Source organism: Chanodichthys erythropterus, chromosome 12 (assembly GCF_024489055.1).
Source record: "Chanodichthys erythropterus isolate Z2021 chromosome 12, ASM2448905v1, whole genome shotgun sequence".
In the NCBI taxonomy this organism is placed as follows: Eukaryota; Metazoa; Chordata; class Actinopteri; order Cypriniformes; family Xenocyprididae; genus Chanodichthys; species Chanodichthys erythropterus.
Window position 1 is genome coordinate 46,742,584 of NC_090232.1, and position 20,655 is coordinate 46,763,238.

The following is a 20,655-nucleotide window of genomic DNA, read 5'->3' on the forward strand; positions in this document are numbered from 1 at the left end:
TTCAAAATCCAACAAGAGGAATCTGTGACCACTCAAATGGATTCAAACACCCTTAAACAGGTCAAACTTTGTATTGATGATGCAGGAAACAGCAGCAAGTGCCCTGAATCTGATGTTTCGAGACATATCCAGCAGCATCAGCAGTTTCAGAACCGGAAGTGAGGGACGGGGCTTAGACAGTCATAGTTACGCTACCCAGACATGTAATTTTCTTTTGATAAATATAAGCTGTTTTCACATAGATTTTGATCGAATTGATGACTACAATATTTAACAACAATATTTAAGTCCCTTTTCTGTTCATGTAAAATGCATAAGATATCATGATGTACAGTGAGCAAAATTTTGACATTTTGCTTAATGTCAATGAATGGATAAACCACAGAGGTTTATACTTCAAGGATATAGGCTACAACTGTACACAGATTTATTTAAAAAAGAAAATGTGTAACATGTTGTAAAGTGTTTCCTATGACCAGCATAAGAACATAAATGAGCCCGAGAAACACTGTCATCAACATCGAACATCTACTTCCTCGTGACAGAGAGAAAACACACTAATACCCTTCATATTATGTTTCATTTTGTAAACTACAAATTGCAAATTTGTACAATGCTGACGTCATGCACATGTGTATTACGTGTTCAGTCTATAGGCTCATACTGTTTCTTTACAAAGTGACAACGCCAACTACTGGCCTGGCAGCAGAATACAGCTTTTTATTTGTTTTCACAGATCCATGTGAACGGGGATAATTTTGACAACATTGTTGTCTGTATGCGAAAAACGCAAAGGAAAAACTTTTCCATTTTTAGTACATTGTTGTTGTGTAAACATGCCCTAAAATGTTTTAAGCTTGTTCACTCTTGACCACTTCTAGAAGTAGTTGAAAACACATTCGACTGGACTACTTTCGTACATTCTTAAAACAGATGTGTTAAAAACAACACAACCTGAACCTGTACCATGATGGTAGTTGAACAAACTCAGGGTTATAGGATTAGTTTTAAGTTGACAAAACCAAACCACTCCAATCCGGTTTTGTTGGTACCATGATGCTGATCATCAACTATCTTTGTCAACTCAGGCTTTGATCCTGAGTCCATAGAGCACGTGCACACCAATGAGTGACATCAGTGGTGAACAGCCAATCACATGCCTTTCAAAAGAGAGAAACTATGATTCACTTCTCGTGAGAGAGCCAGCGTTATTCAAAACTCTTTTGCTGAAGGTTAAGCGATTGAAGAAAATTAAGTATTTAAACTCAGAGAAAAATACTTGTCCATGAAAGATGGTACCAAAAACCCAGGACTGTCGCAAACTAATAATCAGAGGTGGGTAATCCAGGGGTCAAAGAGTAAAAGTCCTGCCATATTTTTATTCCACCCACTGAAGCATTAATGAGATAAATAAGTGATTAATTGAGTGATGATTGAGCATTATTGAAGACACCTGATGATAACAAGCAGAATCACCAAAGGAGAAAATTGCAATTTTTAAGCCACCATCGTGGAGATGAGTGTTTGCTTAAGTTGAGCTCTTGACCCTTGACTTTTTAATATTAAAATTTGCTTGGGCAGTTTTGACTACATTAAAACCATCCAGACAAGCAAAGTTAAAAGATGATCAGGTGTTGTTGGTTGTGTTTTTACATAATCATTAATTGATCTGAATCACTGAACTCATTTAGAGCCCAATCTCTGAGGTACATTCAGAGTCACAGTCTGTGTGTTTAAATAAACTTTTATTTTTATTTTATTTTTTATGTTTTTTAATGTAATATATTGATAAAGTTGATCTTGTGCTGTAATCAATAATGTAAATCTAACTCAGATATTGGGCTCTAAATGAGTTCAGTGATTCAGATCAAATAATGATCATGTAAAAGCTAACTATGGGAAGTTTGGTTCTTTTCCGCGAACCGGTTCTTTTGGACGGTTCAATTCAATAAACTGGTTGAAAAAAACGGTTCACCGGTTCTTTTATGCTCCGACGTAATGGCGTCACCCGCGATGACGTCGTCTATCGCCGGCCGGGGTGAAAAAAACGCAACACATAGAGAATACGAATCTGACGTCACGCCGCATTGAGTTCTGGGTAACTTCTTTGTTTATCTGCCATTTTGACAGGATCGCACAGCCTTTCCCTTATTGAGTTTAGTGCAGTAATTTGTTTTCTGTCATGATTGTGAAAAATGTCACCATTGTATGTCATTAATGCTGCATCTATAATTGTGATAGTAACTCAGATCATCGTTCTAAGAGAAAACAAGACAAACGTTTCTTTCGCCTTTTCTACGTGTAAAAACACCAAGGAAAAGCAGGTCGAGGAGATGACGAGAAGACGCCGGATGGCAAATATATTATTAATGGCACTGATTAAACCCACTGCTTATCACTCAATAAAAGAATCACATTGCTAAGTGTTTTTGAACGTTTTGATTTTGTTTGGTTTAATAATTAAAATTAATTTGCAAGTCTGACTCTCACTGCGCTCGTGAATTAGCAGAACTTGACGGGGACATTCAAATGCTTAACAAGAAAATCACTAGTAATCAATAATGCAAATCTAACTCAGAGATTGGGCTCTAAATTAGTGATGTGTCGTTCTTGAACGATTCGTTCATTTTGAACAAATCTTTAATGTGACTCGGGAAGAACGAGTCATCTCGGGGGGTGATTCGTTCAGTCGCACATGTGCAATATTCTACAGGTTCTGTACTGCTAGTAGTTCACCTGATGATTCAATTGATTAGTTCTTTTTATGAGTCTTTCGGGTTTTGAGTCGTTCATTAATCACGTGACAGACCCATACGCTATGCTGTGTGACCCAAACACATTATATTTATTAGTAAATAACGTTAACTCTCCAGTTTTGTTTGAGTTTGTGTTACAACTGTTAAAGCTGAAGTTATCATAACCTTGATGTTTTAAACTAACATTAATAATTCAAATTCAAAATGTTATTTGCTTTTAATTTATGTCATTATGTCCTTTTTGAGCAATCTTCTTATACATATATTAGACTAATATGTCAATTCTGACTAGGAAAAGCAATTATTATAACAGCAAACTCAAAATTGGAGTAAAAATGAACAAACTAGGCTATAAATACTTTGTATTGTAGGCTTGGATTATTATATTTTTATATAGCCTAGTGTTTATTTACAGATAGACAGTCAAAAAGATAAATTAATCAATACTTTATTTATAACAGGGCTTTATTCATTTATAATAACACACCACAGATCCTCAAGAAACAGTAACAAAAACAGTGACAGAAATGTCAGAAATAGTGTATGAAAAATTGTGATTTTCTCCTTTGGTGATTCTGCTTGTTAACAGCAGATCACCTTCCTGACACATTTAATGCATTGTGTTAAAATCATAACACAATGAATGTGTCAAAATGAACACAAGTTATCCACCGATGAAGAAAGAGGCATGAACTTGCTTAACGGCTTGCAGAGTGACATAGCAGCAATGTGATTGGATGATAGTTAACACATGTTGTGTTGGACACAGTGTTGTTTCTCTCTCTCTCTCTCTCTCTCTCTCTCTCTCTCTCTCTCTCTCTCTCTCTCTCTCTTTCTTTTTACACATGATCAACTTAAAATGACACAAAATGTGTTAAAATAGTTATAACACAAAAAAGTGTTATTAATTAACGTATCCTTTTTGAGAGTGTGGTGTAGACGCTCACGCTGTGGAATGCGTTCGAACAGCCACAAAAGACCGCCAGCTCTCCGCCTTCTAACCTAATGCATAAACAATATAGGAAGCACACTAGCCAGCCGGGATTTAAGTGTTAATAATAATAGTAATACAGGGGGAGATCTATTAGTGTTTAAAGTTCTATTATTTTGGAATTTAATGGTTTTGTGGTGTGAGTTTTTGGGGTCACCGTTGTGCTGAAGAGTAGAGCCTAAGGTTAGGTTGATGATCGGCTGAACAAGTTTAAGACTATAATTATTTTGTTTAAAAGCTAACAGCTGTGCACTCTTCAGCACAGTGATAGTCTTCTTGATAAATACTTTAGTATGTGCAGATGTGCTTGTGTTAGCTAGTTTAAAAAATGAAACATTTGTAATGTAAATAAGTTAAAAATATGAGAAATATATTATATTGTATGTGTTTTTGTGCATGTGTTTTTATACTGCATGAATAAATATATCTGCATATATTACATGTGCAGTACCATATGATCACAAATGTCTATTAAGTAACCAAAATAAAAATAATCAAAATATGTCCTTTCCACAGTCCCAAGATGCAGCAAAGATACTGAATGACAGCAGCAAGTGCTGTGGAGCTGATGTCTTTTTCTTCCTCTCTGATCACTTTAATGGAATAAACCTGCTCTCTTCTGCAGCCTGCTGGACTGGAGGAAATCTCTGCTTTGAGCAATAAAGAAGATTACAGCCTGCTTGAGAATGAAATATGAACAAAAAATGCTGTGATAATGTGTCAAGTGACCATTTTAATGAAAACAGAAATCAATTCAAATCTCAAGCAGCTTCACAGACACACAATATCAGCACAATAGGGGGAATTATTGTAATATGGGGCACTTTAGACTTTTAGTTTGTGATTTTCACCTCAACACGTCAGCTGGAATAAGATGAAGCAAGACATGAACACATCAGATGTTACTCTTTCACATGAAAACTGAAATAGACTGACATTGTTTTAACCTCAATCAGAAATGATCAGAGGTGGAAAGTCCAGGGGTCCTGCCATATTTTTTTCCCACCCACTGAAGCAGTGTTAAAGTTAATGAGATAATTAAGTGATTAATTGAGTGATGATTGAGCATTATTGAAGACACCTGATGATAACAAGCAGAATCACCAAAGGAGAAAATCACAATTTTTAAGACACCATCGTGGAGATGAGGGTTTACTTTAGTTGGGCTCTTGATCCTTGACTCTTTAATATTAGATCTTGTTTGGGCTGTTTTAACTGAGTTATAACAGCCAGACAAGCAAAGAGAAAAGATAATCAGGTGGTGTTGGTTATGTTTTCACATAATCATTATTTGATCTGAATCACTGAACTCATTTAGAGCTCAATCTCTGAGTTAGATTTACATTATTGATTACAGCAGCACTGTGATTCTACAGCACAAGATCCAGTTTTCTTCAAAATAATTCAAAGGTTTCATCAAAAGTTGTTCTTAGAGAAAAAAAGCTCTTATTTAGACACACAGAGATCAAGAATCATCATGTGATCAAGCATGTGGCAGTGCATTCTGGGTGCCACCAATCAAAACTCATCCAGAGCTCCCATCATGCATTGCTGCATGAATAAATTATGAGATGAATTGTCTTAGTAATTTTCTTTATTCTCACTATTTAAATTTTGCTGTTTTAATGTCTTTTTAGTAGCTTGTTTTTTAATGTTCAGAGTTGATCTGTTGATCAGAATATGTTGCTTGTCACCGTTGTTGAGATTCATAGGCTGATTCTTGATGTCTGTGTGTGCCAAAAAGATAGACTTTTCTTTTTTTGATCAGAACAACTTTTTAAATTTTTTTTATTTTATTCATGAAGCTGATTTTGTGCTGTAGAATATAATCAATAATGTAAATCTAACTCACAAATTGAGCTCTAGATGAGTTCAGTGATTCAGGTCAAACAATGATTATGTGAAACCACAACCAACACCACCTGACCATCTTTCCTCTTTGCTTGTCTGGCTGTTATAACTCAATTACAGCAATCAAAAAAAGTTCTAATATTAAAGAGTGAAGGATCAAGAGCCCAACTAAAGCAAACATTCATCTCCACGATGGTGGCTTAAAAATTGTGATTTTCTCCTTTGGTGATTCTGCTTGTTATCATCAGGTGTCTTCAATAATGCTCAATCATCTCTCAATTTATCACTTAATTATCTCATTAATGCTTCAGTGGGTGGAAAAAAAATATGGCAGGACTTTTACTTTCTGACCCCTCTGGAAATGATACAATCACAATAAGAATGATTCAATTTATTCAAGATAATAAAAGTTAAAGTGTGATAAGACATTATCACAATCAATTAACTAATCAATTCTCTTACCGGCTCAGAATGCATTGGTTTAGCATGGGACTGCCTGTCACTTCATTAAGGAATGACTTAAACCCGAAGACTTGTCAGACAAGAGGTGAGGTGAGCTTAATCAGCTTGTCATAAACTGAAGACCCAGGTAAAGAATGAATTAATCATTTCTGAATCTTATAGCATTGTAGTTTTGTATTGTTTGTAGTGGGATCAACGTTTGCATAAGTAGTAGATGTGTTGGGGAAGTAACACATAACATTTTAATTACATTTTGCTAAAATGAACGAAATGAACGAATTGACTCGAAAAAAGATTCGTTCATTTTGTTGAACAAGACTCAAAAGTCAGAGTCAGTAAAATGATTCAAACTTCCCATCACTATTCTACAGAGAGAATCAGCTTTTTTCAATATAATCCAAAGGATCTCTCAAAAGGTGTTCTGATTTAATTAATAAAAAAAAAAATCTTTTCTTTTAGGCACACACAAATATCAAGAATCAGCCTGTGAATCTCAACAGTGGTGAGAATAATAAAGCATGTTGCAGTGCATTCTGGGAGCCACCAATCAAAATTCATCAATGGCTCCCATCATGCATTGCTGCATGAATAAATTATGAGCTAAATTGTCTTAGTAATTTCCTTTATTCTCATATTTTATTTTGTTCTGTTTATGTGACTTTCAGTAGCTTGTTTTTTAATGTTCAGAGTTGATCTGTTGATCAGAATATGTTGCTTGTCACCACTGTTGAGATTCACAGGCTGATTCTTGATGTCTGTGTGTGCCTAAAAGAAAAAGCTTTTTTATCAGAACAATTTTTGAGAAATGACTGGGTTATATTGTAAAAGCTGATCTTCTGCTGTAGAATCACAGTAGTGATGGGATTTATAGCTCTCAAAGAGCCGTTCAAAAGAACGGCTCTTTTGGCTCTTTTTAAATATTTAGTCAGTTTTAAGAAGCCAGCTTGGGGGCATCTAAGTTTATCCTGGAAATAATCACTGGGAGGAATGATGAGGTGAATGTAGTCAAATAATTAAAACTCGGATATCACACACCAATATCTGAGTTTGAATTATTCTGAAATATTGATTATTACCTCATTTGTCATGTGTGGACTATATTCCATAGGGTTGCACAAATCCCTCTGCTTAGACAGTGACATCACTATTTTGGATTTACCTTTAGTACAAAGTGTGTGTGTGTGTGTGTGTGTGTGTGTGTGTGTGTGTAAAGCTACGTTGACTTATGTTATTCATACAATACCTACTCACAAATAAACATCAAAAACAAAGCCGGCTGCAATGAATTTCTGTGCAAAACAGCTTTTACTACAAACACTTCCACACAAGAACATTGTTATCACACAAGACGTGTGTGTCGTCTTCCTTTCGAAGTCCGAACGACCCGCTATTACTGACGTTGGCACTGAGACAGAGAGGCAATCGCACGTGTTTTTTTTTTTTTTTTTTTTTAAATGGAGTAAGCATGTGACGGCAGCGTGCACACGTCATGGCTCCGCTCCTACCCAATGACAGAGGAACGCAGGGTTTTTTTCCACTGGAGTACGTGAAGGATGCGTGCACAACTAATAACTAATATCATCACGCTATAAAGGGTTGGCCTGCGCTGGGTGCGCCCCTCCCCCTATAACTTTACATTCTATAAAGAATGAATTAATCATTTCTGAATCTTATATCATTGTAGTTTTGAATTGTTTGTAGTGGGATCAACGTTTGCATAAGTAGTAGATGTGTTGGGGAAGTAACACATAACATTTTAATTACATTTTGCTATAATGAACGAAATGACTCGAAAAAAGGTTCGCTCATTTTGTTGAATGAGACTCAAAAGTCAGAGTCAGTAAAATGATCCAAACTTCCCATCACTAAAACACAGCTCACATCATAGTTTCTAGTGATGTCCGGTTCGTGAACAAATCGTTCTTTTTAACCGGTTCTTTTCAGTGAACCGGTTGAACCAGTTCACCAAATCGGTCTGAATCGTTCCAAACAGTTCGCATCTCCAGTTAGCAAACACGAATCCACAAATTACTAAAGATACTCACTTTTTGACGTGTCTGACACTACCTCTCGAAATAAACCAACATCCCGGAGTTATTCAGTTACTCCAACAGTACAGTGACTTAACCTGCTGTGAAGAGAGAACTGATGATGAGCACGACCTGCAGAACAGCTGATATGAGTGCGCATGCGCGGCGCACACGAACATACACGGCCTGTCACTGTTCTCGTTCTCGAGTCAAGAACCGGTTGCAGCGGTTTTTGGATCATCAGTACACAACCGAGAACCGCTTCTTTCGGACATGTCCGATTTGAGAACCGGTGAGCTGATGATACTGCGCATGCGTTTAACTTTTCAAGTGAACGAAAAGCATGTTATTCAAGTTTTGTGGAACATTGGACAGTGTGATAATATAAAACATACTGAAAATATAACGTTTACTGTGCTTTTCCAAATACACCATAGCAGATTAATAGCATACAATACTGTACATAATACTGTACATAATAAACTTCATGCCCACATAAATGTAATATTTTGTACACAGATCAAACTAATGTTCATAAATAGTTATACAAATTCATTTTTCTATATTAATATTATTTAAAAAGCAATATATTTAAAGTTGTGCAGTTATGCTTTCAAGTTATTTTTTTTTTAAAGAGTGAAAACAATTAGATTTATCAAAACATTTATTTGTTTCATAAATAATCCATGGACAGCTTTAATTTCTAAACAAGGTGATATAAAGATAAAAAATGACGTAATCAAACTACAGCGAGTGCAAACTGGCGACTCCTTTTGAATCGCTCTCGCGGTTCTCGAATCTCAATCTCGTTCTCGAGTAGAATCGGTTGCAACGGTTTTCGGATCATCAGTACACAACCGAAGAACCGCTTCTTTCGGACGTGTCTGATTTGAGAACCGATGAGCTGATGATACTGCACATGCGTGATTCAGCTTGTGATCTGAAGCTACCTAACAGTAACATCACAGCACCGGCTAACTAGGACAACTGATGCTATGAGAGGACTCGAATGAGGGGCCAATCTGGCGAAACGTAAGTTTATTTATTCATAATGTAAGAGGATCATGGTTTCTGCGCTGATGAAGACTAATTTATTCACTTTATAACTGTAAAACTTTGTTTGCACATCACTGCCTGTATATGTGTTTGGATGCTTTAGATGCAAAACTAAATTGTAAGAAACGCTTCAGATTATAATGTTTTAGTTGACTGATGTTATGATTACTGACTTTATATATTTAAATCACTTGTTTTTTCAACCCAGCCCGTGTTAGACGACGTCATCGCGTCGGAGCGTAAAAGAACCGGTAAACCGGTTTTTTCAACCGGTTTATTGAATCGAACTGTCCGAAAGAACCGGTACGCGGAAAAGAACCAATCTTCCCATCACTAATAGTTTCTCTGGCCAAAGATAAATTAATGTTAATAAATAGAGTCAAGAGCCCAGCTAAAGGAAATGCTTTTCACCATCATGGTGACTTCAAACTAAACTTTCATTAAAACATTAACATCTAAACATCTGTTAATTCTCAGTAAGAACTTTTGTTGATGTATGACAGAAATCAAATCAAACTGGTTAATAATAAGTGTAATAATGTTTAACCCCTTAACTGTCACAGTCCCACTGGCCGGACGCCTCCCAACCAGCACACCCTTGTTTAGCACATGGTTTAGCCCAGATGAAATGAACACTACTCAGTGTGCACACTACAGGCTGTTAAATGTAATACTGAATCGGTGTTGGAGTTAATGAGATAATTAGGTGATAATGAGCAGAATCACTGAAGGACAGAGAAACAACAAGAACTACGACTTCACCCACAGCCTTCAATGAAATCAACTGAAGATAAAAGACATTAAATCTCTGAAGATCTGATCAAACAACTCCACAAACAGCATTACCAGCTTCACTTATTACTAACCAGATTGACTTTATTTCTGACATACATCTACAAAAGTTGTTATTGAGAATTACCAGAGGTTTAGATGTTGATGATTTGTTGAAAATAATAGTTTTGTTTGGTGTCACCGTGATCGAGGTCAGTCGTTGCTTTAGTTAGGCAGTTTGACTATTAACTTTTTTAATGTTAGTTTTCCTGTGTCTGTTATAGCTGTTTGTTATGGCAAAATTGACAAGAGAAAATATGATCAACTGCTTTATGATAAGAACATAACTGTCATGTAGTGGCTTTTTTTCACTCAACTAATGGCTGAGCTTTATATGAATAAAATGTTAAGTTTGTGTTGACTCTTCTAGAAATAAAATGATAAAACGGTTTTAGTCAGAAAAGCTGAATGAATTTTAAAACACATTGTACACTAAACACTTTAAAATTCCAGCAAAACTTCCTCACACACAGACATCTACAATCAGCGCATGAATCTCAACAATGGTGACATGCTTCATGCCACAATGCATTCTGGGTGTATCATGCAAAACTCATCCATGGACCCCAGAATGCATTGCAGCATTAAGCATGTCACCATTGTTGAGATTCATGCGCTGATTCTTGATGTATGTTTGTGAGTAAATATTGCCGTAGATCAAAGTGTTTAGTGTACAATCTATTTTAAAATCATTCAGATTTTCTGATTAAAACTGTGCTGGATCTTTACATGAATCACAATAAAACACAGTTAGTAAGATATTGCTCATATTAAATTCATTCAGAAGATCAGTGAATCAAGCCACTGCGCAGTGATCATATTCTTATCATGAAGCAGTCACAGCATCAGATTGAGTTTTCTCTTGTTTTTCTTGTTATAACTAATTCAGTTACAGCAGCCAGAGAAACCCTGACATTATTAAAAACAAGTCAAACTACTCAACTAAAGTAAACTCTGATCACCATGATGGTAACATAAAAAAAAATTCAATAAAACATCAACAACAGTCTCTTAATTCTCAATAAGAGCTTCTGTATATGGAGTTGTTTAATCCTCTGCTGAGATCTGGAGAGATTTAATGTCTTCTTTTATCTTCAGTTGATTTCATCTAAGGCTGCGGCTGAAGTCAGTTGTAGTTCTAGTGTTTCGATTTTTTTTGTTCTTGTTGTTTCTTTCTTTCATTCATTCTTCTTGTTAACAGCAGCTATCTTCAATAATTATCAATCATCACTTAATTATCTCATTAAATCCAACACTGATTCAGTGTTACATTTAACAGCCTGTAGTGTGCACTCTGAACAATGTTCATTTCATCTGGGCTAAACCATGTGGGCCCTACATGGGTGTGCTGACTGAGAGGCGTCCCGCCAACGGGATCGTGACAGTTAAGAGGTTAATAGCTGGAAGTCAGTTGTAGATGTTGTGTCTCTCTCTTTTTCTCTTGTTGTTTCTTCAGTGATTCTGCTTATTATCATCAGGTGTCTCCACTAATTGTCAATCATCACTCAATCATCAATCAATTATCTCATTAACTTTAACACTGCTTCAGTGTTACTTTTTAACACCCGGCAAGATGGAGTCATATGCACACTTTGGCCCCATTTACACGTACATGGTTATTTTGAAAAACGAAGACATTTCCCTTCGTTTACACGCAAACGGAGAATTCGCCTCTGAAAACGAGTCTTTTTAAAAAATCCGGCCAGAGTGGAGATTTTGAAAATCTTCGTTTGCACGTTTGCATGTAAACTGAGACAAACGGGTGTTTAAGCAGCCATCGTCACAGTATGCGCCAGAGCTCGCACCTATGTCAAAAGTGCGACATATGTTTACATGTGATCATGGAAGCGTTTAGAGTAGCAGTCGCATTTATGTTGGTGCAAACTCTTCTCGTGTGTTTGCATTTGCAAATACAGCTGCTCCATTATGTTGAGGAGCAGAGACGAATGAGTGCTCAGAAATCAGCAATTTTGCAACAACTTCGAATCACTTCAAGAGGAATTCGGGATTTTTTTTCAGGATTCTGATTGGCTTACATGGGCTTGAACTGCTCGTTACACTCTTGACATCATACATACACGGGTACGTGTAAATTAAAACTTTTCTGAAAACTGACATGTGTGCATGATGTTATTTTTGAAACTGGAGAGGTTGAAATGTCCGTTTATAAAAATAGCCGCCCATGTGTAAACGTAGCCTTAGGGTGTTAATTTAACACTGGGGATTTTGCTGTGCTCTATCAGAAATTCAGCATTCACAATAAGAATGATTCCATAAAATAAAAGAAGTAAAACCACAACAAGACGAGATGAACCCTATTTCTCACAAACAACTTTTCTCTTCTCAGAGCATGGGAGATCATTCCAGTTCTTCAGTTCAGAAGATGTACAAGAAGACTTCATTTCAACACAGTCCTCCTTTCCATTAGCATCATTCGGCTCACCTTCCATCCAAAACCTAAATACATATTCGATTTTTTTAATTATTCACAACCCCAAATTTTCTCATTCAGAAATACAAAATAAGTAGATGTTTTTGATTTTACTTATAGAAGTATAATTTATTGTGGTTGTTGTCATGATTGTGTTTGTAGAAAATATGTTTCCAGCTGTTTTCTTGTTGGGTTGTGATGGTCTCATTTTTATAATGAGAGTACAAAAGAACAACTAACTAAATCCACAGTGATTTTCTGCAAGTGTTTTGTCACTTACCCTTGTCTCAGTGGTGAATTATCCAACCATTTCATTTTGCCCTCCTTCTCAATGTCAGTCAAACCAATCCACACTCTCTCCTTGATGAATGAAGATATGAGTCTCTGTGTGTGAATAAAAACAGGAATAAGTGTGATTCCTCTCATTCATGAACAGACTCTCACACAAACTCACCTGCTTCTTTTCACTCTTTATAATGACCAGATCACCTCCTCGATCCCTGCAGTACTTCCTGCTGTCAGACCAGCTCATCTTATCATTAGAGATAAACAAGCCATCTAATCTGCACAGACATCCTAACAGAAACACTTTTTTTTAAAGCTGTGTACATGAAAGATAAATAAAACCAGGATAACAAAAAATGGATACTAACCTTCTTTAAAAGCTTTTGTATCCAGTTTCTGACTCAAAGACGTGACTCTGGTCTCCAACTCCAGTTTCTTCTGGCTCAAAGAATCAATGTTTCTCTGTAACTGTTTTTTCTCAGCAGTGAGACCATTGACTCTGGTCTCCAGCTCCAGATTCTTCTGACTCAGAGAGCTGAAGTTGTTCTTCAGTTGGTCTTTTTCAGTCATTAGTTCAGTGTAATTGTGCTGTAATCTGCTGATGGTCTGATTGAACTCTTCAACTGTGTTCTTGTAACTCTTGAACAGAGATTCTCTCTCTGCTGTGATGAAGATGTGCTGCACTATGATGAAGATCAGCAGAAGAACACAAATGATCCCGAGACACACTGTCATCAACACCAAACACCTGCTTCCTCCTGACAAACAGAGAGAAATCACACAAATATCAGTAATGAATACCCTACATATAATAAGAAATTAAGTATCAAATCAACCTTTTTTCAGTAATCTACCTTTCTCTTATTGTGCTTTTATATTCCTTTACAAGACAAACTTCGCAGTACAGTAAGATGAACATATTGAAAAGGTAAATGAAATGAAAAAAATTAAATATACAAGCAGAAACACTGACATATTGTTCTTAGAATTTTTTTTTTACTCGTACGTGACACTTCCTCAAACATTAGTGACACCAATAACAATACCATCTGTGCTACATTTCTACTTTAAAGTAATTTTCATCTTACTGTGCTTTTGATCTTTTCCTTCATTCTGTCTGTGATTCAGTGTTTGAGGTCCAGTTGTGTCCTCAATATCTCTGCGTTCAACATTTTGATAAATGTCCTCTAAATCCATTATTAGTTGTGTCTGACAGTATGTCTTCACAATATGAGGTGTGGTCCTCAGAATGATGAGTAGTGTTTTTACAATAGTGTTAAACCTTCACAGGAAGTTTCATTTCACAATGACCTTAAACGAGAATAAAGACTTGCAGACCAATTCGCAAACTCTTTGCAGACTCATTTGACTACCCACGTAGAAGGCAACATTCTTGTGACCTTGTGACCAATGTTCCCTAAAAGTTCTCTAAAGGTGACGAAGACTCCGAACATTTACAGAACATTAGTGACATTCCTAAAACGTCCTCTTTTGATAATGAAAGTGCTGCTGTTTAAGGTTCCTTATATTACTTTAGGGTGACGTTCCATTTTAGTTATATTATGGTCAAAAAAGAACGTACAAAGAGGACATTTGGGACGTTAACAGAACATCCCATAGTAATAGCCCCCTAAACATTCCCATAACGTCCTGAATGTTCCCTGAAGGTAGACCAAATAACATCCCCCAACCCTTAAAAGAACTCCAGATTGTGACCGTCTCTGAACGTTCTGGGAACAGTACTAGGTGACAGGTTACCCCGCTAGAAATTTTACGTTCCCAGAACATTCTCTGAGAATTGGTGTTTGTGTATTGAACATTCAAGCACATGTTATCAGCTTCAAAATCCAACAAGAGGAATCTGTGACCACTCAAATGGATTCAAACACCCTTAAACAGGTCAAACTTTGTATTGATGATGCAGGAAACAGCAGCAAGTGCCCTGAATCTGATGTTTCGAGACATATCCAGCAGCATCAGCAGTTTCAGAACCGGAAGTGAGGGACGGGGCTTAGACAGTCATAGTTATGCTACCCAGACATGTAATTTTCTTTTGATAAATATAAGCTGTTTTCACATAGATTTTGATCGAATTGATGACTACAATATTCAACAACAATATTTTTAAACAAAGTCCCTTTTCTGTAAAATGCCTAATTTTATATTTATTTTTTGTAAAAATTGTATAGGGTTGCAAACGACCCGAGGTGTGTATGAGTGGACATATACTTTTTCTTCACAACAATAATTGAATCTTAGATGACGGAATAAGTGCAATTCACCTTTATTCCACAAGGTGGCTGAAACACAATGCTGAAGTGACGACTCATTTAGACAGAAAAAAGAAATAAGAAAAACATGAAATGGCTCAGCGATTTACTGCAGAGCAAGTATGAACGCAATCAAATATGACTGTAACTGTTACAGGCAGAGGTGGAAAGTCCAGGGGTCAGAAAGTAAAAGTCCTGCCATATTTTTTTTTCACCCACTGAAGCAGTGTTAAAGTTAATGAGATAAATAAGTGATTAATTGAGTGATGATTGACCATTATTGAAGACACCTGATGATAACAAGCAGAATCACCAAAGGAGAAAATCACAATTTTTAAGAACAACTAAGAACAACTTTTGATGAAACCTTTGAATTATTTTGAAGAAAACTGGATCTTGTGCTGTAGAATCACAGTGCTGCTGTAATCAACAATGTGAATCTAACTCAAAAAAACATAACCAACGTTACCTGACCATCTTTTCTCTTTGCTTGTCTGGCTGTTATAACTCAGTTAAAACAGCCCAAACAAGAACTAATATTAAATAGTCAAGGGTCAAGAGCCCGACTAAAGCAAACCCTCATCTCCACGATGGTGTCTTAAAAATTGTGATTTTCTCCTTTGGTGATTCTGCTTGTTATCATCAGGTGTCTTCAATAATGGCCAATCATCACTTAATTAATCACTTATTTATCTCATTAACTTTAACACTGTTTCAGTGGGTGGAAAAAAAAATACGGCAGGACTTTTACTTTCTGACCCCTGGACTTTCCACCTCTGGTTACAGGATGAATCTGGTGAAGCTGTTATCGATCGAAATATTGATTTTGAAGATGTTAAAAATTATATAGTTTTGAGAATACTTTTGAGATCATGAATGGGCTCATATTTGCGACCTCAAACATAAAACTAGCCCATTATTTGCTGAATGTACTGGGAAATGAGCTCTGACAAGGACAGTGATGATGACATAAAACATCTGCTCAAACTGAGCCCTTTCAAGCTCCAAAAGGTAACAAAATATGCTTTATTTTATTCTTCTGTAATTGTTACTCTAATATCAGAGGACTTTTATATTATCGCGACAGGTAGAGATTCTTCTGTGTTAGATATAGATCCGGGTCGATAAAGACCCGAATATGTAAGAATGATTGGCGAAACAGTCATGCATTTAAGGGTTAACACCAGAGGTGTAAAGTCCAGAGGTCAGAAAGAAAAAGTCCTGCCATATTTTTATTCCACCCACTGAAGCATTAATGAGATAATTAAGTGATTAATTGAGTGATGATTGACCATTATTGAAGACACCTGATGATAACAAGCAGAATCACCAAAGGAGAAAATCACAGTTTTTAAGTTTCCATCATCGAGGTCAGGGTTTGTTTTAGTTGAGCTCTTGATCCTTGAATTTTTAATATTAGAGTTTGTTTGAGCTGTTGTAACTGCATTAAAACCAAACAGACAAGCAAAGTTAAAAGATGACCAGGTGTTGTTGGTTATGTTTTTACATAATCATTATTTGATCTGAATCACTGAACTCATTTAGAGCCCAATCTCTGAGTTAGATTTACATTATTGATTACAGCAGAACTGTGATTCTACAGCACAAGATCCAGTTTTTTTTCAAAATAATTCAAAGGTTTATCAAAATTTGTTCTAAAGAAAAAATAAAAGGCTTATTTAGCCACACACAGACATCAAGAATCAGCCTGTGAATCTCAACAGTGGTGAGGATAATAAAGCATGTTGCAGTGCATTCTGGGAGCCACCAATCAAAATTCATCCATGGCTCCCATCATGCATTGCTGCATGAATAAATTATGAGCTGAATTGTCTTAGTAATTTCCTTTATTCTCATATTTTATTTTTTCTGTTTTTCTGTGACTTTTCAGAAGTTTGTTTTCTAATGTTCAGAGTTGATCTGTTGATCAGAATATGTTTCTTGTCACCGTTGTTGAGATTCACAGGCTGATACTTGATGTCTATGTGTGCCTAAAAGAAGGATTTTTTTTTTTTGATCAGAACAACTTTTAAGAAATCCTTCAGATTATATTGATAAAGCTGATCTTCTGCTGTAGAATCACAGTTCTGCTGTAATCAATAATGTAAATCTAACTCAGAGATTGAGCTCTAAATGAGTTCAGTGATTCAGATCCAATGATTATGTGAAAACATAACCAACAACACCTGACCATCTTTCCTCTTTGCTTGTCTGGCTGTTATAACTCAATTACAGCAACCACACAAATTCTAATATTAAAGAGTGAAGGGTCAAGAGCCCAACTAAAGCAAACCCTGACCTCTGTGATGGTGTCTTAAAAATTGTGATTTTCTCCTTTGGTGATTCTGCTTGTTATCATCAGGTGTCTTCAATAATGGTCAATCATCACTCAATTTATCACTTAATTATCTCATTAATGCTTCAGTGGGTAGAATAAAAATATGGCAGGACTTTTACTTTCTGACCCCTGGACTTTCCACCTCTGGTTAACACACTAATGTGTGTGAGAGAGAGAGAGAGAGAGAGAGAAACAACACTGTTAACTATCTTCCAATCACATTGCTGCTACGTCACTCCGCAAGCCGTTCAGCAAGTTCACGCCTCTTTCTTCATCGGTGGATGACTTAACACACAAGTTTTAAAAACAACACAACCTGTGTTTAAATCCTTACACACCTGTGTGTCTAGTTAAGGACAACACATTTTGTGTTACTTTTAACTCAAACAGTGTGTTATTTGTCTTACACTTTAAAATAGTTTTTAAAGCTTTTTGAAGAATACGAAAGTGCAGATTTGGCAGAACCAATTGGAAGGCGATCATTTGTTTATATAAGGCATATACAGTTACATTTTTTTTCCCCGAAAATGACCAATCGTTTCGCTAGATAAGACCCTTATTCCTCATCTGGTATCATTTAAAGCCATTTGAAGCTGCACTGAAACTGCAATTTTGACTTTCAACCATTTGGAGGCCACTGAAGTCCACTATAAGGAGAATAATTGTGGAATGTTCTCATCAAAAACCTTCATTTCTTTTCAAATGAAGAAAGAAAGACATGGACATCTTGGATGACATGGGGGTGAGTAAATTATCAGGAAATTTTTATTTGAAAGTGAACTAATCCTTAAAATTCTTACACATCAGTGTGTGAGTTTAGGGACAACACTCATTGTATTAATTTTGACACATTCATTGTGTGATGATTTTAACAGTAAATGTGTCAGGAAGGTGATCTGATGATAACAAGCAGAATCACCAAAGGAGAAAATCACAATTTTTAAGCCACCATCGTGGAGATGAGTGTTTGCTTTAGTTGTGCTCTTGACCCTTGACTTTTTGATATTAGATTTTGTTTGGGCTGTTGTAATTTTAATTATAACAGCCAGACCAAAAAAAGAGAAAAGATGATCAGGTGGTGTTGGTTGTGTTTTCACGTAATCATTATTTGATTTGAATCACTGAACTCATTTAGAAGCCAATCTCTGAGTTAGATTTGCATTATTGATTACAGCAGCACTGTGATTCTACAGTAGTGATGTGTCGTTCTTGAACAATTTGTTCATTTTGAACGAATCTTTAATGTGACTCGGGAAGAACGAGTCGTCTCGGGGGGTGATTCGTGCAATATTCTACAGGTTCTGTACTGCTAGTAGTAGTTCACCTGATGATTCAATTGATTAGTTCATTTCATGAGTCTTTCGGGTTTTGAGTCGTTCCTTAATCACGTGACAGACCCATACGCTATGCTGTGTGACCCAAGCACATTATATTTATTAGTAAATAACGTTAACTCTCCAGTTTTGTTTGAGTTTGTGTTACAACTGTTAAAGCTGAAGTTATCATAACCTTGATGTTTTAAACTAACATTAATAATTCAAATTCAAAATGTTATTTGCTTTTAATTTATGTCATTATGTCCTTTTTGAGCAATCTTCTTATACATATATTAGACCAATATGTCAAGTCTGCCTAGGAAAAGCAATTATTATAACAGCAAACTCAAAATTGGAGTAAAAATGAACAAACTAGGCTATAAATACTTTGTATTGTAGGCTTGGATTATTATATTATTATATAGCCTAGTGTTTATTTACAGATAGACAGTCAAAAAGATAAATTAATCAATACTTTATTTATAACAGGGCTTTATTTATTTATAATAACACACCACAGATCCTCAAGAAACAGTAACAAAAACAGTGACAGAAATGTCAGAAATAGTGTATGGGTCTGTCACGTGTTTAAGGAACGACTCAAAAACCCGAAAGACTCATGAGATGAACTAATCAATTCTCTTACCGGCTCAGACTGCATTGGTTTAGCATGGGACTGCCTGTCACGTCATTAAGGAATGACTTAAACCCGAAGACTTGTCAGACAAGAGGTGAGATGAGCTTAATCAGCTTGTCATAAACTGAAGACCCAGGTAAAGAATGAATTAATCATTTCTGAATCTTATAGCATTGTAGTTTTGTATTGTTTGTAGTGGGATCAACGTTTGCATAAGTAGTAGATGTGTTGGGGAAGTAACACATAACATTTTAATTACATTTTGCTAAAATGAACGAAATGAACGAATTGACTCGAAAAAAGATTCGTTCATTTTGTTGAACAAGACTCAAAAGTCAGAGTCAGTAAAATGATTCAAACTTCCCATCACTATTCTACAGAGAGAATCAGCTTTTTTCAATATAATCCAAAGGATCTCTCAAAAGGTGTTCTGATTTAATTAATAAAAAAAAAAATCTTTTCTTTTAGGCACACACAAATATCAAGAATCAGTCTGTGAATCTCAACAGTGGTGAGAATAATAAAGCATGTTGCAGTGCATTCTGGGAGCCACCAATCAAAATTCATCAATGGCTCCCATCATGCATTGCTGCATGAATAAATTATGAGCTGAATTGTCTTAGTAATTTCCTTTATTCTCATATTTTATTTTGTTCTGTTTATGTGACTTTCAGTAGCTTGTTTTTTAATGTTCAGAGTTGATCTGTTGATCAGAATATGTTGCTTGTCACCACTGTTGAGATTCACAGGCTGATTCTTGATGTCTGTGTGTGCCTAAAAGAAAAAGCTTTTTTTATCAGAACAATTTTTGAGAAATGACTGGGTTATATTGTAAAAGCTGATCTTCTGCTGTAGAATCACAGTAGTGATGGGATTTATAGCTCTCAAAGAGCCGTTCAAAAGAACGGCTCTTTTGGCTCTTTTTAAATATTTAGTCAGTTTTAAGAAGCCAGCTTGGGGGCATCTAAGTTTATCCTGGAAATAATCACTGGGAGGAATGATGAGGTGAATGTAGTCAAATAATTAAAACTCGGATATCACACACCAATATCTGAGTTTGAATTATTCTGAAATATTGATTATTACCTCATTTGTCATGTGTGGACTATATTCCATAGGGTTGCACAAATCCCTCTGCTTAGACAGTGACATCACTATTTTGGATTTACCTTTAGTACAAAGTGTGTGTGTGTGTGTGTGTGTGTGTGTGTGTGTGTGTGTGTGTGTGTGTGTGTGTGTGTGTGTAAAGCTACGTTGACTTATGTTATTCATACAATACCTACTCACAAATAAACATCAAAAACAAAGCCGGCTGCAATGAATTTCTGTGCAAAACAGCTTTTACTACAAACACTTCCACACAAGAACATTGTTATCACACAAGACGTGTGTGTCTTCATC

The 20,655-nt window shown here is 36.0% G+C and overlaps 1 protein-coding gene across 1 annotated transcript in view; it reads right to left on the reverse strand.

The window, feature by feature from the left end:
* Window positions 1-10,685: 10,685 nt before the first annotated feature.
* LOC137032405 (uncharacterized) overlaps window positions 10,686-20,655 on the reverse strand; it is a 40,139-nt gene continuing 30,169 nt past the window's right edge. Inside the window, exons 5-9 of the mRNA XM_067404161.1 lie at window positions 13,782-13,975; window positions 13,062-13,451; window positions 12,863-12,984; window positions 12,689-12,792; window positions 10,686-12,434 (exon numbers count right to left, since the gene is read on the reverse strand). Coding sequence (XP_067260262.1) covers window positions 12,293-12,434; window positions 12,689-12,792; window positions 12,863-12,984; window positions 13,062-13,451; window positions 13,782-13,975 — 952 coding nt within the window. The 3' untranslated portion in view covers window positions 10,686-12,292. The remainder of the gene's footprint in view (window positions 12,435-12,688; window positions 12,793-12,862; window positions 12,985-13,061; window positions 13,452-13,781; window positions 13,976-20,655) is intronic.